Genomic DNA, 27,963 nt, shown 5'->3' with positions numbered 1-27,963 from the left:
TCCTCAATCTTCAACCTTCATGAATTACACATTATCATACGATACAAATTCATCTTCCTGATCAATTATGGATTCTCCTTTCAGTGATATATGGTTCGAACATGCGTCTCGACGAAAAGAATTGCTCATGCTCCACCAACTTCGAAAGCAAAATGGTGACGTTGATGACATATTCTTTCCATACGGACTAGTTTTGGCAGATCTACCACCTTGGGAGGTGCAGCCAGTGTTACTTGATCGACATACTGTAGGCTCAGACGTGGAGCGAACAGTTATATACGTATCTGCTGCTCTTGACTATATCAATAGGAAGACCCGTAAATTGCAAACCGATGCATGGCTCTTTTATGTCGATAGAGATTTGAAGCCAGTATCCTGGAGTCATAAAGCATTTGTTCCTTACCAATACAATCAGCAAGTTGCAGAGCACAGAATTGGCAAAATCCTTATGGTTGCCAAAACAGAGCAAGCGAAGGTAGACAAAGACAGTATACCTTGGAAATATACATGTCCGGACGGCACGAAACTATCTGGCCAACTAAGATGGTTTCCGCCTAGCTACGAGCAACATATTAATCCTTTTTTGAAATACAATTTCCTCATTGTTCAAAGTTATTCTGACGATTCATATTCACATATCAGAGGACAAGGCATAAAAAAATACATTTACGCTGTGGCCAATGCACCGGTTGGTTCGCCTGTAGCTCAAGTTGCAAATCCACCGCAGTTCTTTCATTCTCTGCCAGAGACGCAATATGAATCTCTTTTCAAGAAGCGAGTCGTAACTTTGGCGCCAAAAAGAGTCTTGAGTGGGAACTTGCCTGCTCAACAAATTGAAAAACGTCTCTGCTTTGGCCTTCCCTCCCCAGATAATGTGAACGAGTATCACCCGCGCGATTTTGCTCAGGCCCCTCTGTCTCCGGATACTGGAGGCGCTACACAGATCAAGGGAGAGGTGATCCCAGGTAATGCCATACCATCAGCTTCAACTGAGGGCTTTTCTGTCGGTCCAGAAATCACGAAAGAGTTGCCACTCAACTCCACACAAGTACCTACTCTTCAAGGCCCTAAAGACTATATAGAAATCAAACAGAAGGAATTCAATCATTGTTGTGACAAAGCGCCTTCGTCTGGGGAAATTGGCGACGGTCTGAAAATCAACGAGGAGGATGCTCCTCCACATTTCGCAATTCAAGTGTCTTCGTCTGGGAGCTTTGGGAGGGGTTTGGATTTGATGAGGAATTAGTGAGGTTTGATAACTGATTATGTAAGTGTATAATCTACCTCTCCTACGTGTTCATAGACCTTCAAGTATCGAGGGTTGAGTCGAACAATTCACAATCAGAATCTGGGGATAATAGAACTTCATTGATTCTAATGTAGGATGCATGACTTGAATCGGATGGAAAGGCTTAATGGGCGGTCGTGGAGCAAATGAAGTCTTGAATTGAATATGAGGTGGTTAGAGTTGCAAGCAGTATTGACTATGGGTTCAGCCCCCGAAGATCGCAGCCAAGTATTGCTGAGCATGACTAGCGTATCGTTTTTAGTTTCCCCAAAAATATTGTGTACAAGCAAATATCCCTTCTCTTCGCTCTCGAAGCCAATTTATAGAGTTCTGCGAAGCTCGTCTCCTGAGGATATCTGTTTCCGTGATATGATGCCCCATTGTTACATCAGCTAAGCTCTCTTTTCTTATATATCTTGGTGCTCCATAGAAACACAGGGGGAGTCAACTAGTATCTTCACATCTTCACATTCATAAATAAACACATTTCAGCACTCCCACACATCAGAAGAATCAAAAGGTTTTGAAATATTCATTATTCATTGCCATTTCAATATATCTCTGACTACCTAAATGTTTCTTTTTCCAAAGACATGGTCTGCCAGCGACTTTTATCTTTATTTCTCTATAATCGCTCATGACCTCGCATTGTAAGGAAATTCATAGAAGTCATAGAGTTTCGGCTGTTAGAAGAAAAGAGAAGTGATAAAAAGAAACCCGACTCATTTAGCTATGCTGTGCCTCCCTGCTGTCTGATGAATTACTACCATTTTATATTGGTATAACTCTCAGATCTTCAAAGCGCTTTCGCTCCTCCGCACTTTTCATCCGTCCATCCGTCCATGTGTTTATCAATTTATCCGCCCCCATGACTCCCTCGCGAAATCTGCATGAGAGTTGCATTGTATCTCATATGAAATGAATTCACCTCCCTTTTTACCCCTCTGTCTCCCATAATCCACGCAATATCATATTAGAAATGCTAGATCTAAAGCATCTGCCATTCTTCAGCTTCCTCGCTTTCTTGAAGACTCTCAAGTTCTTTTAGTCCACTAGCCTCCGCAACAACATTATGATCATCATCACCAGCTATGGCCCAAGATGCATCAGATTGAAGATCGCTATCATATTCAAGATCGAATTCTTGTTTAGGGCTAGAGGCGGGTACTGGAGTAGAAAGGGGAGCCGAGGAGAATCTAACATGAGTGACTTTTGCATCATATCTTTGCTGAGGATATCAGATTTATCAGTGTCAGAAATTAGAAGTTCATTAAGAGCGAGATTTTCGATGTTGGTCATCTCAGCATTGGCGGTTGTTTCACTGCTGGAATTGACCTCGCTGTTGACTGTTTGCTGAGAAGTAGTAGCACCATCATTCTTTGTGGCTTCGACGAAGGCTTTATCAGCAATATCGGTGAGTTCATCGACAGTGGCAATATCGATATCAGTGAACTTCTTGGTGATTTCGATGGTATCGGTGACCAGCTTATTAGCCATGACATTGTGCTCATTTACGGTAGATGTAAGGATATTAGTAGCTCTGCTCGTCTCTGTAAACGTATCGTTGGCGTTGTTGAGCATGACGACTTCCTTATCTGCAACCTGCGGAGCACATTGACCTTGTCCCTTGACAGCTAAAAGATCAAGCGCAGAGCTTGCCAAAGTCGCAGAATAAGCTGTGTCGATAGGAGCATCTGGTCTCGAATAACCCCATTGTCTCAGATGTTGAAACATAGCATCGCCAAATTTTCCTGGCTGTTGACCAGCTAATTGGCGTCCTCTAGCTGTTCGATCCAGGATCATAGCGTTCGTGATATCGAGATGCTTTGGATTAGGCTTCCATTCTTTGAACATAGTCATATACTCAGCGCGATCTGTGCTCTTAACCGAGTAATAGTTTCTAGAATCTGGATTGGGATACTGGCCTGTGATTGCCGGTGGCTATGAAGAAATATTAGGGTTAATTTTTTTTGGATCATGATGTGCAGGTACGTTATCTGGACGGGAAAGGAAGGGCTGAGATGCCGATTGATCGTAATTACCTCTGAGGCCTTGAGCATGTTCTTGGACAGTGATGTAATCATTAGACAAAATGGAGTTGTTTCGCTGTTTCTGATCATGCTTTGATTGTTCGAGAAAACCATAGTTACCATCAGTCCAGGCGTCATCTATCGTACGAAGTGGCTGAAGCTCGGCTTTGGCACTCTGTGCGGTATAGTGAGCTTCGAGACGTGCAAGAGTGACACGAGCCGAGTGGTGGTCTGCTGCAAACGTAGCATAAGCCGAGTCGTTCTTTGCTGGTCCAATCTTTTGAGTAATATTATCGCCGGAGGAACGGTTAAGAAGTTCAATTCTCTTCTCAAAAGCTTCTCTATTTTTGTGTTTCTGTTGACTAGCGTGTTTGATTGCATTAAAGGTACTAACTCTTTTTTTGCGTTCCATGTGGCATTCAAGAAAGTTCTTATCTGCGTTGGAACACTCTTTTTTGAATCTCGGATTATCAGGTTTGTGAATGTTTTCCATCCAAAGAGCTTTTCTCTCGGCAATCGCTGTTTCAAGTTTCATACAAGCATCATCTTTAGCCCTTCTTGCTGCAAGATAAGAGGAATAGGCATCGGCGATAGAAGCTTGAAATTCATTTTTTGCTTCTCTCATTTCATTCAATTCTGGGGAAGTCAAATGTCTGTATTTTTTGAAATCTCTACAATCCAAGGATGTCGCATCGTTGCGTCTTGCATCCCCTTCCCTATTCTGGCGGATCTCATGGGGCTTGTTCTGCTCATAATTATATCACCTCTCGCGGAGGGTCTCAAGATAAGCTTTGCGTTCTAGATACCACTTTCTCTCGGAAGCTCTTGAAGCTTCTTGGGAAATTGCATCACCACTATTGAGATCGATATTTGTGCCCTGGATAAGTGGAGCTCTTTGGTCTTGACACTTCTGGTCAATAGTCTTGAGAGCATCAAGCTTTTCTTGAAAGATGGCTACAAACGAAAAATCATCACTAGCAGCCTGGTATACATTGGCATTAGGCTGGTGCCCCCTGACAGTGCCGAGTCTGGTTTGTCGAACATTGCAAATATTCCATGCTGGAACTCTCATATTTTCATCGGAGTATAGGCTTCCATCAATTGAATCTTCATTTCCGGAACGTATGTCATTATTTCCAACATTGATGATATCATCAGGATTGACCGCGACTGCCGATTGTGCGTTGATTTGCATATGCACACCAGAAAGCAAAGCTGGGCTGCAATCCTCACCAGTAAAGGTAGCTTGATTTTGATGAAGACCTTCAAAGCCTTTGGGTTCGAGATCAGAGGAGCAATGCTTCATCGGCTGTTGTGTAATTCGGCCCATAGAATCCTTCCATGAAGAATCTTCTTCGCGATGATTAGAGGTATCTGGTTGAGTGCTTTGAATGGATCTGACCTTCTCGGGGGCGCTTCGCAACGTCTCACTTTCTGGGCTATCGATAAGCTCGTGCTTATTGTGGTGTCGCTGGGCTGCCATCAACATATTGCATTTCTCATATGATAGAGTGTTGAAAGATTGTGATCCTCTTAAAATATTCTTCAAGTCTACAATGGTCGGCGAACAGGCAGGAGCTTGCAACCCCTCGATAATAAATAATATACGAGCTGTAAACTTGTCGATTTGAAGTCGTAAGATGCTGGAATTTAACTCTTTATGCTGAGCACGATATACAATGGCTCTGTCGAAAGCAGCCTTTTGCTCACTCTGCACGCGTTTCCAAACTTTTCCAGCAGAAAGAGCTTCAGTCGCTGTCAACCATGCTCTCTGAAGCCACATCATATCTGAGTGTTCTTGCTCATGTTGTGGGACCTGCAGTTCAGATTGATTGAATGAAGTAGTATTGACATCGAGAAATTCTTTGTTCAACTCAATGAACCTGTAATAACCACCAGTTGGATTGATGGGATGGTATTTCTGGATGTCCCGATAAATCTTTTGCTGGGGATCAAAGTTGACAGAGGAATAGGATGGCTCGTCGGAAGCTTCCTGGTTAATGTCATTGTGAGCCTCCTCATTGAGGTCAATATTGTTCAGAAGATGGGAAATGCAAGCCTTCTTGAAGTTTTTAGAGCTTTGTGGTATTTCTCCTGGAGCAAGCGTCATCGGGGCCTTGGATTGCTCTTGGATCTTATCATTCTGAAACTTTGAGAATGAAGTGGAATTGCGCAGTTTGTTAAAATCGATTAGAGGTTGTGGGAGGTCGTGAATCTCTTTGGGGGTCTTCTCTGACGATTGAAAAGGGGTGTGGGGACGTTCATTGACCTGAAGAGCTTGTTGGCTGAGTTGCACCATGTTTGAAGTAGTAAAATCAGCGCTGCAGGTCTTGATCACTGTATTGTATAGATCCTGGTAAGAGTTGGCAGAAAATCGGGATGAAATTGAAGCAATGTTTTGAGAGTCTTTGCCATGGAGATTGCTGTTATTGAGTTTCATCATATTGAAATTCTGAACTAGGGCGGGATGTAATCTTGTCTGAAGATCATGTTGTCGAAGCATCTCGGCGATTTCTTGTGGAGACATAGAGTCTTTGTAAGTTACAGTCTTTGAAGTTTCCTCCATTTCGTTGAGAGGAGGTGGCTGACTAGCCATGATTGTTTCGCTTTGTTTCGGTGTACTTTTTTTGCAATAGTTTGTCTTTGAAAGTGTTTTCAAGTTGTATTACAAGAATTGTTGCGGGTACAAAGAGGATGTAGGATTCAAGATAAGGTTAATGAGTTTATATGACCAAATTCTTAGCTAGTACGGTTAAACGTCTGAGATCACGGGACTATAGCTTAATGAGTGAATGCGCTGCCGTGGCAATACTTGATATGAATACAGCATCCTAGAGATGCTTTATTGGGGGCAAGGGATCTCGCCTATTTCGAAGCATATAATAGTTCGAAATTATTTGTTTTCTTATTTCTTTTTCTTTGTTTTTTTTTCAATTCTTTATACAATTAACCCTATAAATGGTATCACATCATTATATACGAATGGATTCCTAAGTCTTGAAAATACAAATAACTGATACACACTACACAAAAGTTTCGTAAAATCCAATGCATAAGTTTCTTCAGCTATGCTCCGAAATATACCAGTGAAGTCTGAGCTTCTCTCAGGTCAAATCAAGTTTCAACTTGGAATCTCTATAATTCACTTTCGGCTGATTCCAAAACCCTGTGGTAGCAAAATTAATACTTTGAATGAAAAGAAATTCAATATAAATCCTCATACAAATTTCCATTTTGTACGTTACAATATTAATGTTTTATTTGTTATTGATGAAGTGAGTGTTTTGTTAGTGACAAATAATATTAGTACTTTTTGCAACTCATGTATTATTAAATTTTAATAGAAAAAAAGAAAATAAGGGCTATGAAAAGCCTTAGAGGTTTCAGAATCTTTGAATGTTAGAGTTATAGAAAAGGTAGTTGGAAGGGTATATATATAAGAACTAGAAGAATATCAAAGAGGTAAATAAGAACAAAGAAGGAGGAAGTAAGCATAAAAGCTAGTAAGTAAGAGGTATTAGCCGAAAGTTTAAAGGGGGGTCTGTTCATCAACCGCATTACTTCACTTTCAGTTCATTCTTCAATCAGAAGCTTTACTATTATACCATACAATACAGAATATACTATAAAAACAGGAATAGGATTTGATTCTAATACAAATAAACTTTTTCATTTCAGAAAATAATTGCTTTACACTAAAACTTAAAACTAGCTTTCCAAATTCAAGAAATTCACCAAGACCCTATTGATTAGAATAAGCTTCCTTGAATACGAAAATAAAGTTACTCAAATCAATCTACTAAAAACGATTTATTCAATGTATAAATGAAAGTATAAAAGATTTTATTACAGTAACAAAGTGACCACTTCATCAACCACGGATTCTGCCACTATAGGGAAATCGGTTATCTAAAACTTAAGTATCCACAGTCCCCAGACCTCCTCCTACTCAATCCCAAAACAAAACCTTTACATACAAATCTTTGATTGGATCAGCAGCCATGGATCAACTATTCAAGACGTGCTCTGCCAATCCCCTTCCTCTTGACTTGAATACAAGTCTTGAAGATGGTGAATCTTTGATGCAACAAATCATTGGCCAAATTGTACTTCACCCAAAATCCACCCAGGAATCAATCAGAGATATCACTTTCATACATGAAAAGTTCAAGTCCCTTCTGCTCACAACACCTGCTCCTTCTCTGGTTTTCCGATATGGTCCAAGTGGCGCGGCAGCCACATTTCATTCCTTGAAATGCGCAGAGATCTCCTCTGAAGGCAAGATACTGATCTCTCATTTATGAAAATATACCTCTGGCTTCCTTCAGGTAGACGACTCCTTCACTTTCGAAAAGCTCGAAGAGCTCAGATTTATCGAGGGCAACGAAGGAACCCCAGTGAATCGTCGGCGCATAACATTCTTGGGGAGTGATAAAAAAGAACTGTTTGTTGAGAAGATGAAGTGCGACATCACTGTAACGCATGATTGTCTTGTTATGTTCACAACTCATGATGGATTCGCCAAGAATTTAGTCTCATGCTTTTACATCGATGGCAGGGGTCTCACAAAATTGGAGAGAGCTATGTCCATTCCATCACGATCTGATGAGAATAAGATATCTGTCATAGGCTTTCAGGAAAAAGACTCGGATACTGAGCAAGATAATTGGTGAGTCCCATTCTCCCCTTTTCATGACTTTCAAATGAAGGTAACTTATTATATTAACACAGTATTTTTGACGCAGCTTCACAATCCACAGTCGCACAATTCATACACACTTCAGCTGGAACATCAGCAATTGATGAAGATCGAGGTTTCGAGACTGCTCTTTCTCCCAGTGAGCGTGAAGCTTCCCTCAAACAGCGCGAGCAGGAAATGGATAACCGTGAGCGCGACATTGCAGAGCAAGAAAGAAATCTTAAGGAACGTGATATTTTACTCGCAGACCTTCGAGGCTTGGAGAAAATAGATATTGCACACCTTGAAGCTGCCTTATCGGATATATTCAAGGGACTAGAAGGAAAACTCATTGAATTGGCTGAAATGACATCTTCGAATCTTCATCCTTCACCAATGACCGCCAAGAAGAATTCCTTGATCCAAATTAAATTTCCAAAGACATCCAATGACGGCATCGAAGAGTTTGAAGCTACGGAGGTCAAGTTAGCAGGCTACGACAAAGCTCTGAAAGTCCGCCACGCAGAGGCCAACGCTAGAGAAATTGCTCTTGCTCGCTTTCAACTGGCTATAGAGAAGCGTGGAATTTTCTTGAATGAGAGAGGGGAATCGACTGAAAAGCTTGAGGCCCAAGTTCAGGAGCGAGGAAACCTCGCGCGTGATCGTACGGAGGAACTGGACACGCTCAGCCGCAGCTTGACCAGGCGTGACGAACTTCTCAATGAACGTGAGACTGAGCTTGCAGCTCGCGCAGAAGCAGAAATCCGACTCCTCGATCAGCTTGATGCAGATAGGGAGATTTTGGAGGCCAGAGAGGCAGCCATGGAGCGAGGCTTTCAAGGTGACTATGAACAATTTGATACTTACCAGTATGACGATTATTAATACTCTCGGTAAGTCAACAGGAGTCAGAAAGCTCTCATCACTTTAATATTTGGAAGATACACAGCTGATTATTGATACTCACATTCTAGCCACGAGCATGGGATTCTGAGAGAGAAACAGGATTCGGTTTTGATTTTGATTTATCTTGATCTTCACTTCATTACCAGCGATACGAGCACACAGAACGTTTTCGGTAATGGTAACAATATCATGGCACCTTGATGAAAGTTTATCTGCTCTTCACAGGAGGAATGCTGTGAGAGGACAGTTTGATATTCAGTTGTCAATGGCGAGATAGATGTGTCTTTATACTCCAGTTTTCGATCAACGTGTCAGAAGTTTTCTCGTTCGGTATCTGCCGAGTAATGATTTTAAAATTATAAGTAATATTCTATTATAGTTGTCTAAATATATGACACCCGTTTCAATACTTGACTGCCCGCTTTACAATGTAGACTTGTGAAACTCATGCAGAGATTTATGACCTAAAATTGATAGACTAAGAAAATTGTATCCTAAGACATGCACTCATAGCCACGGCGACGAGACTCCAACAGCTTACCCATCACCCTCGAGCCATTTCTTTTTCATATTCTATCACCGACAAAGTATCAGCTGAAACACCCACCCATAATCCTTTCCGTATCTATTAGATGTTAATACCATCGCAATACTCCCTCCAGAAATAAGCAAATCGAACAAAGGCCAGAGTTGTGAACAGTAAAAACAAAAAAAAGACTGACACAAAGTTTCACCTTGATGGATATCGAATCACGTGCCATCGCTTCCATTGTCTACATCACTCCACTAGCGTTCTCAGAGGCTTCAGGCTTGAGTCACAAAATATTTTAAAACTTTTCCACGTTGAGCAGCTGCAACCTCTCATCGCCCTCAATTTTTTTACAAAGAGAGCAAACTATGACAAGCGCCCAGATGTGTCCACTCGCTGACCAGAATCCAGCCTTCGAGAATGAAGTCAAAAAATTACTGTACATGATCAAAATCCATCTCGTCCACGGCTTATTCTTCCTTAAGGACTCATCTATCCACCAGTCTGAGAAAATCAAACCTCTCTTGCTAGCATCACCTGAACCATCATTGATCTTTCGCTTCGGTCTCGAAAGCAGAGATGTCACTTTCGTCCGGGTGAAATCAGCCAATTTTCGCGGCAGTGAACAGGTTTTCGCATTAGAGCACCTGTGGAAGACACCTGGAGGATACGTCATCGTTCGAGACCTCCTTTACTTCACTCATATTTTGAAGCTCAAAGATTTTCGACTGCAAGAAAGTCCAGCTGTTCAACGTCTCATCACATTACTCGATAATCATGAACAAAATCCCGGATTTGAACCTATGAAGTGTTCTTTGGTTGTGCAAAGAGGTCTTGTGTTGATGGGGTAAACATACAATAAGAGCGTGGTCCTATTCAGTGACGGTAGTGGAAAGCTTAAGTATGTCCCTGTCAAAAGTGTCCATAATCTCTTGAAATCAAAGAGATCTATCAGGTCAGTTGGAGTTGTCTGTCACAAAACAGGGCGAGGCTAACAAAGATACTAAGAAAATCATTCGAATTTCCCGACACTGTCAATGTTGCCACGGAAACACAGAGCACCTTGAACACCGCAGTCAACAACGACGAGAAGTCGATGCGCTGCTTGGTAGATTGTAATGGCGATACAGCTCACAACCAAAAATTGCAAGTGGCAAAAGGCGAAAGTTCTGAAGCTGGATTGTTACTAGCAGTCACCATTCCACATTCTGCGAAAGCCTCACAAGACCAAAAATCTCATCTGATATCTCGTAGATTGAATCTTCGAGAACTAGAACACAGCTATGCCATTCGACTTTCAGTACTTAGGGAGAGAGAATCCATCATGAAGCTGAGAGAAACGGATCACAGATCTCGATACGCTTATTATGGTCAGCTCTTTGCGGCTATGCGAAAGAAAGAGGATGGATTTGAGGCTAGGGAAACCGCCGTTGCTGAACGCGAGGATATCGCAAATGCGCTGGACAAAACTCTTCAAGATCGAATGCATAGTCTCGAGATCGATGAAGAATTTCAAGCATTGAAAGCTTCACAGCGAAATGAAGCATTGAAAACTCGCAGCTACAGCCTTCATGAACGCGAAGAGTTGGTAGTACTGGGCAGGAGCGCAATGAGAGCACGAGAAGCGCACGTCACCCGTCGTGAATGTCTTGTCGAGACACGAGGCAAGAAGTTGGAGGGTGTTGAGCAGACTTTGCTAGCTAGAGAAGCTGCTGTCAAAGCCATTGAAGCTGCACTCGATCTTCGAGAATCTGCTGTTAAAGCTTCAGAAGATGCAATTAGCCAGCGCGAAGAAGCTGTAAGATCCGAAAATGCCACCATCAAGCATGATAAAGATAGACTCAAACTCTACGAAGCAAACTTGCGATATACCGAAGAACGTCTGCAGAAAAAGGATGAAAAGCTTAACTGGGAGTTTACTAATCGTGAGCTTCTCGTGATTGAACGCGAGCAGAAGATTGAGGCTATGGAGGGAGCTTCCAAGATGGGTTGGGTGATTCCTATGGCAATGTCCAAAGATGGTAGTGATGACTTATAAAAATGGATGGGGGGAATCACGAGTCAGTAGAGAACTACTTAGGTCTTGAGGAGAAGTAGGAGTGAGTAAACCTCCCACTATCCCTCCAATCTCCGCTAACAAACCCCCCATCAGCAGACCTCCTTCCACCCTCTCCCACCCTCTCAAACACTTCCACATCCCTCTCTTCCGCTGCACAGTCCAGCACGCTCAAATCTAACTCCCACACCCAACTCCTCTACTCCTCATCACAACTCCATTCGTACACACATACACATTTACGTACAACACACTCGGCATCTACTCTTCGCTTGAACTTCTCTTCTTCATGTGCACTCGCACCATTGCAGCTAATCCTCTCATTTTCTTTGTAAGATTCGATTCACTTCCATATTCATGGAGATTCATGCACATCTGTACTTAGAGATTGAAATTAGAATAAAGATAAAGAAATCAAAAAAATAGGATTTATTAAAATGTAATATCTTTGCATCTCACAAACCTTCATTTACACAATCCCCAAGTTACACCCCAAAAAAGAAGATAAATTAACGTTAAAACCCACTCACTCACAAGCCCCTGCGCACATACAAACCTCCTGAAGTATACTTCTCAATTCCCTCTCCTACTCCCAAAGAAAGGAAGCATAAAGAAACAGGATACACCCAATCCCCCCTCTCAAAAAAAAAGTACCTCTAAAACCCACCCACTCACAACCACATATCATCACCACAGTATCACACTATCACCGCGTAAAAAAAAACCAGTGCATCTGTACCTACAATCCATACCTATTCATATCCATTCCACTTCTCCACACCTCTATGTAACACCCACCAACTCACTCCCTCCGATTCCGATTCTGGTGTTTACTCTCCATTCTTCTCCTGCTTTGTTCTTCATCTTTTATAAGCTGCATTTCATCTCGTCCTCCTTCTACTTACAATCCACTCACCTATACCACTCACAACTACGCATCATCTCCACATCATCTGCGCATCGGAAAAACATAGTAAAAATGTCAGTGCATCGGTTACTGTCAATCTACATCTCAATCCATATCCATCAATCCATACCCATCAATCTACATTGTCTCCATCAATCTCAATCCATCCACACCCAAGTCCACGTCTCGTCTTCATACTTTCAACGTTCACATTATCCCCTACCTGTCAAACTTCTCTTCTCAATCTCACCCACGCCCTCTCACCCTCACAACACAGCATCAATAATCACACAACCAACAAAATAAATCAAACCAAATAAATAAAATGTTTCATCTATCTAGAAACATACATGTATGCATATACTCCACCATCGCTTTCTTCCATTCACAAACCTTTCATTCCATTTCGTTTCAAACTATACTGATATAGTTTAGTTTGTAAGAAGGAAAGTATAAAAGAAAAATAGACCTAAGCGGAGCACTCCTTATGCACCCCTCCCCCTCCAGAAATCATGTCCTGATAACGCCTGCGAGTGAGATGTATATGACTTTTGCCCTTATCCTCCGCCATCTTTCTCTCTTCACCAATACCCCCTCTATAACACATCGCTCGGTCTTAAATAGTCTCCCATCCCCCATTGTTGATATCCATTTCCAGCTTTCTACTAATCACACTTGGAACTCCATGACCCAACCAGACCGTCCTAAGTAATGCATCATATCTCTTTTGATTCAAGAACAATTGGCGACTATGTCTGAGTCCCGGATCAACTTCTCCGTATTTATCGATATATGGAGCTACCATCCATGAACCACTTGTGCGGTAGAGGTAGAAGATGCAGCATTTACGGATATTTAGGAAGAGAGCTGTGTTCTTTTGACATCTGAAGTGGAAGGTTAGTTACAGATACGAATGGAAGTACATGAGGGGAAGGAGAGAGTAAGGAAACTGCGAGGAGAAAGAGGGGGAAGAGGACATACTTAAGCATATGCTGTTGCCCGCCACCAATTTTATCTCTTGGTCCTCCACCAGGTTTCTCCGGTCCATCCCTTGAACAACAGATACTCTGACCGCAGAAGATTTCTCCACAGAAAAGACACAGCATGGGATCTTGAATATCTCTCTTACTATTAGGACAGCGCCTCTTCATTGTTTCCTCCATCAGTGTATCGTAATTTTTAGGCAGACCAATGAGTTCAAAGATTGTAGGATGACTAGGACATAATGAGTTATTGAAACCGTGGACACGAGCTCTCTTCTCTACAGCTTCTATGTTGCGTTCAAAGGCCTGTGTATAGAAATCCTTGAATACATCTGGTAGACGAGGAGCGGCTACATCCATTATATTTATATCATTTTCCATTGTGTTCCTCGTAACCTCGGTAGCAGCTGAAACAAGCTCATCATTCAATGAGTTCGCATGTCGAATCCAGCGAGTGACTAAAGATGGAAGGGTTCCTTCTTCCTCGGCAAAACTGGAAAATATCTCACTAAAAGTTGGCAAAAAGAGTGCTTCAATAAGGCGATCGAGCTCCTTTGAGTCCGAATTGGATGTCGTGTAATTTTGGAAGATGATGCCATAGCGAACGTTCAAAAGAATCATGACCTTTCTCAGATATACAAGTGCATATTTTTCTACAAATGCGCGACAATCTTTTAGCGTATCAAAAATGCCCAAACTTGCAGAGTCACGAGTATGTAAGGCAATGTCGTCGAATATTAAAACGTGGAAACAAAAATCTCCAAAGTTGTCGACTCCTTCCTGTTGATACGTTTGAATCATATCGAACCATCTAGACTTATCGATGTGTCTTTGTAATTGGAGAACCACCTTGGTCATCTCCGCAATATAGCAAAGACGAACAAGATGAATGATATCGATATCTTCAACAGGCGCAAGACACAAGGAAGCTTTGGCCAGGAAGACAAATGTATCTTGAGAAAGTAAGGAGTCGGGACGTGGCAGAAGGTCGCTAGGTGTGGAATATGCGTTCTTTCCGAACATTTGTGAATATTGTAATTCGTAATCTTTACTATATTCTCTAGCAACTCGATTGTCTCCTGCAAGCTTGAGCCCTCCCACTGTAACGTAGGAGAGAGCCGTCTCAGACAATATCCTAAGGTGAACAAGAGCTTGTTGTGGAATACTTTCTAGGAATGTTTGCCCCGGTGGCGTTGCAACACCGCGCTGCTGAATCTCAACGGCAGATATAGAGAATCCGAGGGCCTTAGCTAGTACGTCGCTGGAACAAAAGTCTCTCTCTTCATGTTGTGCGAGGCTGTCCTTGTGGCTACTCTCCAATTTATTTTTGGTCATTGTGTCTCTTAGCCTTCGATATATGTCGGTCAACTCCCGTACAGAAGAGGGTGCGTTCGATGATCTATCGTTTGGAAGAGGAAATGAATTTTCAGACCAAATGGCACTTGCGATATCTGCTGGAAGAGCAGCCCGTATATTGGTTGGTGTGAATGGCGACCAATGACTTGGTGATGGGGGATCCCAGGCGTCCATTAATAGTTCTGGCATTTTGGCTACCAGAGGGCTGGCCATGGTATCATCATTGTGCTTCTTGAAGAATTGTTGGGTTCTTCTGCTTGCGGGAAAGTCGGATTTGTTGTCATAATTATGAGCGCTACCGATTTGGTTGATCTTCTCTGTCCTAGGCTGCTGAGAGGCACCAGCAAACTTTTCGATAAAATCATCAAAACTGATCGTTGGCTTGAGGGCTTGATCTTGGATCTCTTCCTTTGGAGACCAAATTATCGGCAAGAACGAGTTTCCTAAGGCTTTGCATAGCGGGCAAACAAATTCATTCAACTCAAGCTTCTCAGGATGATGTCGAGCAATCTGATGTTGATGTCGTCTGTTTGAAGCTTCATAGTAAACTTCAAAACATTTGTAATGCATGATGTGTCCACATCCGACAGACACTGGACCAGGTCTAGTAAAATTGGATGGAAATCCTTTTCCGATGAACGAACGTTCTGTGACAATATCTACCCCACTAGAAGTAACTTTGTGAACTTGCTCCTTATTCTCACCCGAAACACCAAATGGCCGAATATCTTCTGCAGACTTATCTAAATTCGAAGGGACATTAGCAGCTTCTCGAACAAAGTCTGCATCGGACATATCAGTTTGCCGCAAGACCGAGCTGGTAGTCATCAATGCAAAGGTTCCGTAGAGTCGACCATCCTTAGTTTCTTCCTGACAAAGAATACATGTTCCCGAGGGGTATTGATAATAATTCTTTGAACTCTCGCCTTCAGATTCCATATCCGAATCACTGATATCATCTTCGCCCCAATCAATATCTCCTTGATTGTCGAGGAAATTCTTTTGCTGTTGTTGAAACTGTGCCATGACTCTCTTTTGACGTTCTAATGCAGCTTGCTTCTTCTTCTCCTTATCTTCAAGGGCATTGTTATTCGCAGGCGAAGCCGTTGAAATCCTATCGACTGGAACACCTAATCGCGAAAAGGCAGTCTCAAAATTTCTGGGTCGCTTTTGCTTCATTCTCTTCAGCACGAGAGTAATCTTTGGGTGACAAGTTTTGAATTCCTCCTTTTGCGACAGCATCTCTAGAATAGCAACAATTGTCTTCGAGGCTGGAGAACTTGGCGAGAAATTGCTTCGTGCATTGCTTGTCAGCGCAATGTAGACAAACGACTCAAGAGACTCCTCTGACATCTCGTCCTCATCTGTCCTATCTTCCGATACGGCAATAAGGACTAGATGCAGTACTACGTGCAAAAATGCCTCTACGCGTGTTACAGGTACAGTAGGCGTAAGCTTATCCGCCATCAAAGGATAAAGAAGAGCATAATAGATTATTTGAGCAAAGATGCCTGTTCGAGTGAAAGCCGCGAGATCTGAGAATGCCCCGGACTCAATGGAGCGTAGTTTAGGCTCAAAGACAATTTCGGCAGGTGGTCTGCCTGTCTTCTTTGCTACCCAAGCTTTGTAAGTATTTTCAGATTCCTCTCTTTGATTTTTGCTATAATGAGCAATGTAAGGATCAATATCTTCCAGATACTGTTCCTTCAGCTCAAAGGTTCCAACATCATTGAGTCCCTCGGGAGGTTTGAAATTTGTCATTTCATCAAGAATATCTTGACACTCTTCCTGGTCTTGGAATTTATCAGGTAGCTTCCCACAAATCTCTGTAAATGATAGTGGTTTGAAGCAAAGTACATGGGCGATATCTCGACGCATGGCCATTATATGAGAGCCAGGGTCGTCATCATTCGAAACCAAGGACGTCCTGTCACTGATCAAAACAATGAGAAGATGGATTAAATCCTCTGCGATATCAAGAATCTGGCCATCATCAACTCCATCTGACTTTGCTTCATACAGACCTTTCATCCATTGCTCAAGACCAAATCGATCAATAATTGAAACGAGCATGCGAGCGGGTGAACATACTACCATGGCGGTTTGAAGAAGAAAAATATCTCTGTGGTGGGATACATCACGTAGAGTGACTCCACGGTATGTACCTTGTTGGTGACGAAGACTCATACCGTTTCGAACCCACATGTTAGCTTTCATTTGCGCCAACCACGCACATACTCGCAGAGGATAATCGAACGCTGCCATTAAATGATCTTCTGGAGAGTACTTTTGACTTGGCATAGTTCTTTGTCCCATGGGCTTAGGTTTCTGAAGAAGTTCTTGGGTAGTAAAGCTTAATAGTTGGATGAGCTGTTCCCGAGGCATGCTCTTTCCACACTCAATGAGCCAGGATAGAGTGTAGTGGAGAGCATGATGAAAACTAATAGGTTGTGACTCTACCACAAACTTGACGACTGAATGCTGAACGACGCTGTTCGACTGTTCGGTAGTATCAAATTCGTAATCACCCACTTTCTTGAATTTGATTTCGTCCTTGATCTCTGCCTGGGTAAATCGCTTTCTCTCAGTGCCCAAAGAACTGAGAATAACTGCCTTTGCTGCAGTTCGAATTGCTCTGCAGACAGGTTCTGTCGATTCGCCAGGAACCCACTTGAAAGACTCTGAGAATTGTCTACACAGTCGATTGATTTCCCGTGTGATCAGAGATGCACTAATCCAAGCATCCGTTTCATATTCTACATGTTCACCAACAGCCCTGATATTTGGACAAATACCTTGATGGAGTTTAACCAAGTCCAAAAACTGCAACATATATCTTTCTTCCGTGCGCAGCTTTTCTTGTACATGCTCTGAACCAAACAAGTATTTCAAATCCATGAAAAAGTGGTACATTCTTCGATTTGTTACAGAGCCCGAGTCAAAAGCCAAAGTGGCATTCGGAAAGATCTCATAAGGATGTCCAACTTGTCGCGTGGTAAGGAAGGTATATAGAATTGCCATTAAATTGGTCAAGAAGTTTCCCCTTTCCACGATTTCAGCAGTGATGGATGGCGTTGTCAACATTTGTAGAGAGATGTTGATAATTGAGTGATCTGGCTCCCTGTCGGCAATCAAATAAAGCTGCGCAAGAGTCGTGTAAAGACCCGAAAAGCGTAGACCTAGCACACGTTTGAATTCCGGAATCGATACTACGGTCGAGATATATAGTTCACGAAGATCAACTCGAACCTTTTTCCACATTCTCAAGTCGAACAAAATAAGCCAGTCTAATCGTAATTTATGCCACAAATCCTCATGTAAAGGTACGGATTCCCTGTCTGTATAGCCAGGTGGACTTTCAAGCCAGTATCTAGCTGGTTTTGCGATTTCTTTCTTTACTGGATTCGCTGGAGTCTTGGGAATCTCCATCTTGGCTTTTGCATAAAGGTTGTCTGAAATGAGAGGTTGCATTTCTGCAGTATCAGAATCTGATGGTGTGAGATCACGATCTCTGGTGACTCTTTGAGGGGCAGGAGGAGGTGGTGGGGGCGGGGGTGGATATCCAGCCAAAGTAGCTTCTTGTACCTCTAACGCCTCATCGTCTCCACCGATCATATCGACATCTCCATCGTTATCGGTCTCTGTCCCGGTCTGAGTTTCCTGTTGAGGTGCTGGAACTGGTTGTCTGGTCGGCTGTATAATTCTTATCTCCGCTGGCTCTGCTGGGTCAAAACGAACGAGTTCTACTTCTTCGTCACTGGAAGCGTCTTCATCCGCATTTTCAAGCATTCGAACAATATTGGCTTCATTGAGGTCATCGTCATCTCCATTGTCAGTGTCGTCCGAGTCTGAATCAGTAGCAGCGACAGCGGCCATTACTGCCATAGCCTGAGTTCGGCGATCTGTTGTTATAATGTGTCTCAACACGCGATTTTCAGCATCTGACCACAACATTTCCTCTCTTTCGTGATCATCAATACCCTTCAATCCTATGTCGGCATTACTGGCTTCACTTCCACGATTCCACTCCTTGAGCATTTCTTCACAAACCACTTGACGTAATATGTTGTGGTCTGGACCGACACTGCAACCAGAAATATCACTGAGCCATTCAATGATAGTTCCACACATCTGCTCCCTGAAGGTATCCCGAGCAGAACGAATGGTAACTGTGACCTTGATCTGTTCCACAACCTTTGAGACTCTCAAAAGCTTGTCGATGTCGTGATCATATTTGATGACACTTCGACCAATATCATCAGTTTCATGCGCTCGCTGCATACCCTCCGCATTCGTTACCTTGCAAGCTCTTGCCACCTGGTCTCGAACTTCATTGACGGTGTGCTTTTCGTCGTTCCAAAGAAGAAGTGCATATTCACATGGATCCTCAACGATATCTCCATTATAGTATGACGAAGTCAACCGCGACCTCCTCTCATCTTGTTGTATCGACTCCTTTGATTTGGGTAATCGCAGCTGTTCTGGCGAACATGATATAACATCGCAAATATAATCAAAAGCTCTTCCAATGGTCATTCGAATGCTTTCCACCAATTCGTCAGGCAGACTTGCTGCTTTACCCTTGTCTTCACCTTCGACACCAGGTCCATGTGCTGTATGTATCGAGCAGTGTACCGGTAAGCGCCATGCTTCTGGATCTCCACAGTCGCAACATCCGCTGTTGCCCAATGATACACTCACGTATACCATATGGCCCGTATGATCAGAGGAATCGTAACATCGACTGCAAAGTACGCATGTGTCATCGGAACTGCAAGTTTTGCATCGGTATGTAGCTTCTCCCGTCTTAAATATATGTCCGCAGACTTTCCCTCGAGCCGCCTCTGTAAATTCGTCGCCATCGGTTCCTCCTTGCGCTTTCCTTAATTTCCATACTTCACTGGCTGATGGCCTCGAGTTTTCTGGGAAGAAGAGGTTCAAGTGTTCTTTTTGTCCGCCGGCCAATGACCAGAAGAGACTCTGTAATAAATCGCGCTCCGCTGCCTCTGTGTAGCGGTTCTGATGGACGCGGGGCAATGTTTTCAGGAAGTCACAGAGCTGCCTCGATGGCATAGATTCTTCCGCCATGCCTCTGTGGAACTGACAAGACGAAGAAGTTCCTGTCTTCTGCTCAAATTGGTGGGCGTTGATTATATGATGGTGGTGGTATGCTTGTTCATTGATAAAGAATCGTTATCGGTATCGCAGTTTCCACGAAGGAGGCGAGGTGAGTGCGTGTTGGTATAGATATAATCTTTCAACTCCCGAGGCTTGAAGTGTGAAGAGAGATTTATATGTAAAGGTGGATATAATTTGATTTATAATATACGTTATGAATTGTAAGTATTTGGGTATTCAGATAAGTGACGTTGTAAAGGTTTTGATTTATTTGTGGAGGATGGATGAATTGCAGCGGGGAAGCGTTTCGTTTCACAAAGACCAACCTTCACAACTCAACATCTAACGTCTGGGCTTGTAAATCCTACAATTTGATCACCCATATGACTAGATCAAGTTGTGATGTTTTTATATATTCAACATAGATTCATAAAATCGGTCGCTGTTTAGACGCAGATGCTACACAAGAGTCTTCAATGCCCGAACTTGACTGTGATGCATGAATGTCCAGATGGGTACGAAGAACGAAATCATTTCCCATAACACGTTATTGAATACATCAATCGCAAATTTAATACTTGTAGTTCTCATATATGATGAACATATCCCATCATTGTCACAAGCTTAATGAAGAAGAGTACCAGAAGGCAATGACATCGTTGTACCAGTCTGTGATCTTGCTTTTATGCCCGTATGATTCTATGTTGTCGATTGTCTTTTGTACACTTTCAATGAAGGCTTCCTGCCCAATACTGACGCCCCGATTCTTTTTTCTAACAACCGCGCATCCCCATCAAGGCGTGATTCTCTCCTCTCGCATCCATCTACACCAGAGCCCCTCTATTCGTCGTCATCCGCAGCCTCAACATATCTCGCTCTGATATCCTTCCATTGACGCTTTTTCGGTGATCAGCACATATCCTGTCTTCTTCTCTAGCAATGCAACTTACTCCCTTGTTTATAGAGTCCCAAACTCGATCTGTGATTGAATCATATGCCCTATTACACATCAGCCCAAGTCCCTTCCAGGTATTCCGAATGCGTATAAACATACATCTCGAATCCAAAAGCAGCACCAAATACTGCACCGAGGAACACATAGTTCTTTCGGAAGAGGAAGCTATATTCCAATCTTCATTAGCCCTTCGATCTCCAGATCACCCTCGCCATAACAAATGTTGTCGTGGTGGGCGCATCGCATAGCATCGCATCGAAAGAGTAACTAACTTGTAAAGAGGACGGCTTGCGGAAGACTACAATTTCGCCCATTAGCACAACTCCAGAGACCTCGAGCGTGCCCCGTCGAGTAAACATACCATGGCGAATTAATCAGTTCTGATCGCAGATTATAGACAGCTTATCGAATGAAGTGATTCCGTAAATTGAAGTTGTAGGGCAATCGGACGAATTTTGGCTGAGCCGGGATAAAACAACGTGAAATTCCGATGGTCATATCGAAGAGCTTTTGATTGGTTGAGAGCTTTGGGCGGGACTGACCCATGATTGGGTAACAATTTTGGTATGACAGCCTCATAGCAATTCTAGTAAAGTTTGATGGAGTTCAAAGTTTATCTTCACAATAACCAACTTGCTTCACCATTCCCAAATTGAGCACTTTTGAAATCCATATCTATATATTCGTCTATATCCACATCATAGAGATTTCCTCCCCATCCTAAGGGCCTCGTCCCTCAAACTCAAAAAATGCCCTCAGTCCCCACCCCCTCCAAAGCCGGCATCGTCGAAACTCAAACGGGCGATCGTCACATCCCCTCTTCCACGCGCGCGGACGGTACAAAGCGCAAAGAAATAAAAATTCGTCCAGGATACAAGCCCCCCGAGGATGTCGAAGTATACAAAAACCGCACAGCAGAAAACTTCAAGAATCGTGCTAGTAGAGGTCCACCTGGTGCTGAGAGTTTAAAAGATGAATCAAGCTCAGCGGGGTCCGCAGCTAGCAACAAAAACGCAAAGAGGAGAGAGGCGAGGAAGAAGGCTGCTGAAAATGCAAAGGATGGGAATGGGGAGCTGAAGGGAAGTCAAGCGGACAACTGGAGAGAGGGGAAGCAAAATGGGGATGGGGAAGAGGAAAAGAAAGATGAGGTTGATCTGGAAGCGGAGAGGGAAAAGAAAGCTAGGAACTTGAAGAAGAAACTAAAGCAAGCCAAGGAATTGAAGGAAAAAAGTCAACAAGATGGTGCAAAACTGTTGCCAGAGCAATTTGCCAAGGTTATCAAGATCAATGAGTTGATCAGGGAATTGGATCAGCTTGGGTTTGATGCCGATGGGGAGCCAAAAGCTAAGAACGATGCGAAGGATACCGCAACTACGGAAGAGGCCTTGCCAACAGAGGATGGGAAGGAGTGATTTTGATTTTCTTCTTACAGCATCGAGACACATTACTATACGAACGGCGTTAAGTCTGGATTAAACAACGGTGGCATTTGAAGCAGCAATAAGCGTGTCTTGGAGTTATAAATTTTGGGTAGACAGATCTCAAGATCATAGCATAACAATCTGGAAATAAATGTCTATAAATTTCTATTTGTCTATACGATCTCATTTGCCTTATTCGCGGCATCAGCTCTAGCTAGACAGTCTTCTACTACCTCCCAAAACCTCTTGATATCCAGGCCTCTTGGAATCTTGACTCCCTCCTCTCCTTCAGGAAGTAATTTGACAATCGTTCTACCGGTCTCCGATCCTTTTTGGGCATCATCATGACTTCCTTCAGTAACAACCTTTACCTCGAATCTCTCCCTCTTCCTTCCATCCTTGAAATCATAAAACGGAATTTCCGCACCCGAAATGCCATCCATGATAACAGCCACCGCCAACGGATCATGCAATGGTGGTCCCTCACTGATCCCAAAAACTCTATCATAAGTAGCCGCAAAAAATGTCAGTAACTCAACTAACATCGTCCTCAACGTAGTATTCTCCTTTCCTTCCTTTCCATTCCTCAACATATCCTGCACTTCCTTCGTGGCTAAAACCTGATGAGTGATGTCCAATGGTATCAAAACCGCTTTTGTTTTCAGAACTGGGTTATCGAAAATAAATGCTGCGGCTTCGGGATCAACCAAGATGTTGAATTCGGCCCAGACACTCCAATTTCCAATCCGTTCTTTGTGGTCGACTTGCCCCAATACCGCGTTTGTGAATCCGTTCCCGACAGAACCACCCATAATACTGACGCCCTTGATATGTTCAGCCAGTCCCTCATACTTCTCAAAGCATGATGCAATATTTGTCAGTGCACCTGTAGCAACAACCCATGCCGAGCCTGCTGGGGTAGCAAATAACGCCTTGGCCATAGCATCAATAGCAGGTTCATCAACTGGCCCTTTAGCTGGTGTCGGCAAAAGATCCGTTCCCTCCAAACCAGATTCTCCATGGATAGCAGGGGCGTGAACACCCGGGCGTACTAATCCAGCTCCTGAGCCCCGGTAGACGGGGATGTGAGTTGCCGACATGGCTGTGAGGAGAGATGTGGCATTGTAGGTTGTATGGTTTATAGAGGAATTTCCGTGAACGGTGGAGATTCCTAGAAGATTCAGAGAGGGGTGATAGGCTGAGAGGAGAATAGCAAATGCATCCTGTTGATTTAATTAGCTACCCTTCGGCATAGCATTCCTCTCAATTCAACAATCCATAACTTCTTATCTCTAGAAAATGGATCATGTGACTACATAAATCCATTTCGACATCGATAATTTTTACATAACTGCAATGCACAGGAAGCTTCTTGAACTCTAAAACATCTTATGTTCTCTCATTCCATGCATCCAACATGCGTCGCATTGACAGACACGAAGACGTGATGTATAAAGGTGGATATAAGACTTACATCGTGGCCTGCAAAAAGTGTAAGTGGGTGGTTCCGATATCGCGGGGGTTTCATCTTGAGACAACAAACTCACCTGGATCACAATCTAACCAGATATTGACTTTCTGTTGTTCGGATCCCATACTACCCATATTTGCAATATTCGAATGTACGGTACAATATCGTCAATATTCAAAGATGTTATTTTATCAAGGGGACTTTATGGCGTTGGGAGGAAGAAGCTGTCCTTGGATAAGTTGAAAGTGGGCTGAACTAAACTTTGATTTTAGGTTACCCGTCTTCCCGCCAAGCGAAACGGACATCTTGCCGTAAAAGGTTCGTTCATAATTGATGATGATCACCAACGTTGATGCAAGTCATCTTTTGGTATTAAATGTACTGCCATACATCAGTGAAGTCGAAACTGCAAATTCTGTTTTCTAATTGCGTGCAGATTTCCTGGTATTTTCATGATTGGAAGAATGTGGTTCGAGGATCACTCCTGTCAATATTAATGCTGGCTTCCACGTCCCTTTGGTGCAACAACGCAACGGCGCCAATAAAGTTTCGGAACCAGGGGCCGCTCCTATCTTTCAACTCAGGTTCTCTGTGCATCCAATACTGAGTTCAGTGTTAGGTATGTGTATCACAACACATCTAAACTTAAGCCTCATCACAAATCTAATGTAAAGTTGCGGAGTACAAACACAAAATTACCAATCACGATAAAGCTCTGCTCATGTCGGATGCCCATACGTTGTATGCTTTGCGGCAAGGAGCTTCCATACGCCAGAGAGTTAAGTATTCGGTGGGCCTATCAGGATGTCCTCGCTCTAAGTAGAGTGCCGAAAGCTTCCCCCTTTTGTGAGTGGTTACACAAGAATGTCGGTTATGTACTTGTTCCGTGCCACGGTGCTCCAGGTGTTCCAGGTATTGGAATAATATTTCAAGAGAAATCCTACATGTCCGCTTCTTTGGCGTAACTTTTCGACTTGGTGGTCATTATCTTTTTTCGCGTCGAAGTGCAATTATCTACACTAGATAGAGTTTCCGATAATCAATAATAAATACGGCAGGTCTTATGACTGTTTTTGCAAGTTTGCTCTCGGCAATGGCTCATGGATCAGTTTGCCCGGATCTTAGGCCATCGCGAGTGAAGAAGTGGGCGCTCAAAAGAATTACTGATATTTGAGTGATAATGTCTCATATAATACGAGGTTGAATACTTGTATTTTTTATACTGCTGAAGCAAGGAGATCAGCTACTGCTTGCCCTCAAAGTAACCAATCTTCACCTAAATCGAATGTTAATATTTACTTTAAACCATTTCATCCACCGAGAAACCTCACAAATCGGACCCCATTCCTTTTAGTCAAGATGACTACGCCGTGCAATTGCTTTGAGTGAGCCTATCGTCCAAACTTTATTCATTGCTATGGATAAGGCGGACATCGGCTCATGAAACAACCACAACACCGGGATCGAAGGCTCGTTCTTGTTAGTTGAATATATTTCCATAATATACTCCACGCCTTCGATGGAGCAGATATGAAACAACTAAACTGGCGGAAGTGAAGGTCAAGTGCCATTAGGTTCCCCAATATCGATACCGTTGTCGAAGTGGAGATAACGGAATGACCAAAATAGTGGATGAGAGGGTCTAGCAACCGACACGTGGCCCATGTAGTCTTTTAACATTACCAAAGATTGTTTGAATTCCGATATACTTCGGACCAGCACCAATACATTTAGTTACCAGAAGCTGAATTACGATCCAGAAGCAGAGTTGAAGTTTTAGCTTCGGGGTGTCTCATCTCAATGGTGACTAATGATATGTCCAGTGGAGAAATGAAGAGATAGAGAGCTCTCAGGAGTTTCTTATACTAGAGGGTGCAACCTGGCTTTGAAACCTGCAGGATAAGGGTTCGCAATTAGTAGGACATATGCGCCGGAATGAACTTATATGACAAGTGATTGAAAACTGCATCTCATTTTTCGAAAGGTTCTCGCTGTCTCTGAAACTTCTATTCTGAAATAGAATTTCACAATTTCAGCCGAAAAAATACACCTCCACACGAAGCCACGCAAGAACTGATCGAAAGATGCACCTCGCTGTTAAGGCGACATCGCGTTGAATTATCGGTCAACTGGTATCAGCTTCTCTCGCTTCTCGCTAGCCACTCCTACCCCATAAACCCCGTTCCACATTCCTCGATGATAAATGTATCCGATATTGAACTTTGGATCATGGGATATGAGTTACGGACTGTAGTGGTTGAGAAATGATCTAAAACTTCCATTTTACACAATGGGAGGATGAATATATAAATGAGGGCGGCGCGCAATTTCATTTCCTTCTTGTTTTGTCAATCCTCAATTTCACCCATAAACTTGTTCTCCGTTGCGACACACTTTGTCAGCACTCACTCTCCACAATAATATCATAGGAGGCTAGGCATTCAAATGCCATTCCATCGGATTCTGCACGCCGACGAGTTCCAGATTTCTACATTTGCGTTATCTTGAAGCATATCCGTCGGGGTATCACGCTCTCTTTCCTCAGACCCCAGATTCAACTTCCTCGCTTTAAATGCTATTTTCATTCTTATCTTCGTCTGTCTTATCTTCACCCCTCTTATCCTTCTATTCTTCACAACATTCTATTGAGATGTGCATCCGTCACATCCAGCCCTTCTCTTCCCATCACTGCCAAACTCGATTCGTCCCTTTGCAACTCATTCACCCGCCCAGACATGTTGTCCTGAAGGAAATAGATTTCTGTCCAGGTTGGTTGTGGGAACTGGGACACAATTAATCTCAACATCTTGCTAATACATGCACTATATTCAGGATACGATGTATCAAATTATTTAACATGCTCAAGAGGATTAGAGGAAGTTGTGTGGGAGATATGGCCGATGAAGCAGGCTTGTTGCGATTGCGAAGAATTGGGGGAAGGAATGGGAAGATTGAGTTTGTGATGATGGTATTGGGAAAGTGATGATGTGGTATGGGAGGAGGAACGTGGTATGTAAGTTTGGAAAGTAAGAGTTTGGGCGAAAGCTGACGTGAACTCTCTTAGGCGTGTGCGTCGTTGATTCAACCGTGCCATCCTCTTCCCCTCCCCTTTCCCTGTTTACACTTTTAACACTCGAGGAATAACGCGGGATTTGCGGGTCGATTCCGTTTTATATTTCGAGATCGCTCAACGTGGAACCATGCAGGAGGTTGGACTAAGATTGTTTGTAATGCGACACATTTCAACAGAGGTTACGGGTTTTATCATTCTTAAGTTTTTCTACTGCAAAATCAACTCTGCTGGAACGGAATCGATCATCTCGGTCTTTACATCATACGGGTTTTATAATCAGGCAAATGAATAGGTTTGGGGTTTTAATAGGGAAGCGACTTGGTAATAGTGGTGCAATATGAATGGGTTAGTGGAAATTAATAGCAGGCAGGCGCAACAACTATATCCAATCAATCTTGACTCTCATGTTTTCTCAAAATCTTCTCTTCTCAAGTAATCTCAAACAAGGTGCTTGAAACCTAGGACATAATCTCGAAGATTGAATCATTTTATGTAGATTACAAAACCCCTCAAACCAAAACCAATAACTTGATACGATCTTCAACTGTTTCTCCCAGATCACTTTCTATTCTCATGATTCCAAAACAAGTAAAGATGCCTCGAATATTCACACTTATCTCCTCCCCAAGGAAATATTCCCATATGATACATAATGAGTATGAACCAACAGTAACTCACTACTACATACTCTCCATTTCCCATATGAATTACACAACAATCGACTCCATTCTCAAATATTCTATCTTCTAATGATACTTCATGTATTGAAAATATAGTAAAATTCATCAAAGTAGCAAGCAATCACCAAGTAAAAAACTAATCCCCTTGAATTAACCGAAGAAGAGACACGCTTGTCCAGGTTACGTAGACTGGCTGGGTAAAGGCAAACTGGGCGAACTGTGAGAGATTGCGTGAAGAAACGTCTTTACAGAGACTAGAATTGCTAGTCGGTTGAGTTTGTGGTCATGATTTGAGGCAAGAATTCAGGGTGAGGGATAGGGATTTGGGGATATGCTGTATATGTGTGGTTGAGATTACTTAGATTGCTGTTGGTGAAACTCAAAGGGATGAGGAATTATTGAGTGGTGTCTTAGGTCGTGTCTCTATATCTCTCTCTTGAGGAATCAATAGTTGAGGGATTTGGTGCTCTTTGTTTTGTGCAAGGACTACATGAAATGTCTACCACATAAGA

At 42.8% G+C, this 27,963-nt stretch overlaps 7 protein-coding genes across 7 annotated transcripts; 3 read left to right on the top strand and 4 right to left on the bottom strand.

Moving 5' to 3' along the window:
- Positions 1 to 67: 67 nt before the first annotated feature.
- Positions 68 to 1,246, top strand: Bfra_011479 (uncharacterized protein; the record flags this gene model as incomplete). Its single annotated transcript, XM_037341805.1, has 1 exon — positions 68 to 1,246. One exon carries the CDS (start codon positions 68 to 70, stop codon positions 1,244 to 1,246), a length of 1,179 nt encoding a protein of 392 aa, XP_037194662.1.
- A 1,030-nt stretch (positions 1,247 to 2,276) lies between these two features.
- Bfra_011478 (uncharacterized protein) lies at positions 2,277 to 5,914 on the bottom strand (the record flags this gene model as incomplete). The annotated part of the gene is made up of 4 exons (XM_037341804.1): positions 2,277 to 2,442; positions 2,499 to 3,229; positions 3,281 to 4,034; positions 4,083 to 5,914. 4 exons carry the CDS (start codon positions 5,912 to 5,914, stop codon positions 2,277 to 2,279), a joined length of 3,483 nt encoding a protein of 1,160 aa, XP_037194661.1.
- A 1,900-nt stretch (positions 5,915 to 7,814) lies between these two features.
- On the top strand, positions 7,815 to 11,469 carry Bfra_011477 (uncharacterized protein; the record flags this gene model as incomplete). The annotated part of the gene is made up of 6 exons (XM_037341803.1): positions 7,815 to 7,987; positions 8,050 to 8,865; positions 8,971 to 9,080; positions 9,843 to 10,239; positions 10,312 to 10,386; positions 10,440 to 11,469. 6 exons carry the CDS (start codon positions 7,815 to 7,817, stop codon positions 11,467 to 11,469), a joined length of 2,601 nt encoding a protein of 866 aa, XP_037194660.1.
- Positions 11,470 to 13,010: 1,541 nt separating this feature from the next.
- Positions 13,011 to 19,821, bottom strand: Bfra_011476 (putative e3 ubiquitin-protein ligase ubr1 protein; the record flags this gene model as incomplete). Its single annotated transcript, XM_037341802.1, has 2 exons — positions 13,011 to 13,278; positions 13,376 to 19,821. The coding sequence occupies 2 exons, from the start codon at positions 19,819 to 19,821 to the stop codon at positions 13,011 to 13,013; spliced, it is 6,714 nt and encodes a 2,237-aa protein (XP_037194659.1).
- Positions 19,822 to 20,691: 870 nt separating this feature from the next.
- Positions 20,692 to 21,165, bottom strand: Bfra_011475ca (putative cytochrome b-c1 complex subunit 9; the record flags this gene model as incomplete). The annotated part of the gene is made up of 4 exons (XM_037341801.1): positions 20,692 to 20,748; positions 20,802 to 20,850; positions 20,906 to 20,955; positions 21,013 to 21,165. The coding sequence occupies 4 exons, from the start codon at positions 21,163 to 21,165 to the stop codon at positions 20,692 to 20,694; spliced, it is 309 nt and encodes a 102-aa protein (XP_037194658.1).
- Positions 21,166 to 21,555: 390 nt separating this feature from the next.
- On the top strand, positions 21,556 to 22,218 carry Bfra_011474 (putative rna binding protein pym protein; the record flags this gene model as incomplete). Its single annotated transcript, XM_037341800.1, has 1 exon — positions 21,556 to 22,218. One exon carries the CDS (start codon positions 21,556 to 21,558, stop codon positions 22,216 to 22,218), a length of 663 nt encoding a protein of 220 aa, XP_037194657.1.
- A 182-nt stretch (positions 22,219 to 22,400) lies between these two features.
- Positions 22,401 to 24,434, bottom strand: Bfra_011473 (putative uridine nucleosidase protein; the record flags this gene model as incomplete). Its single annotated transcript, XM_037341799.1, has 4 exons — positions 22,401 to 23,450; positions 23,775 to 23,786; positions 24,209 to 24,301; positions 24,390 to 24,434. 4 exons carry the CDS (start codon positions 24,432 to 24,434, stop codon positions 22,401 to 22,403), a joined length of 1,200 nt encoding a protein of 399 aa, XP_037194656.1.
- Positions 24,435 to 27,963: the final 3,529 nt, after the last annotated feature.

This window comes from Botrytis fragariae, assembly GCF_013461495.1.
Source record: "Botrytis fragariae strain BVB16 chromosome Unknown tig00000037, whole genome shotgun sequence".
Classification (NCBI taxonomy): Eukaryota; Fungi; Ascomycota; class Leotiomycetes; order Helotiales; family Sclerotiniaceae; genus Botrytis; species Botrytis fragariae.
Note: the sequence above shows the minus strand (reverse complement) of the source record. Positions and strands in the feature narration are given on the sequence as shown.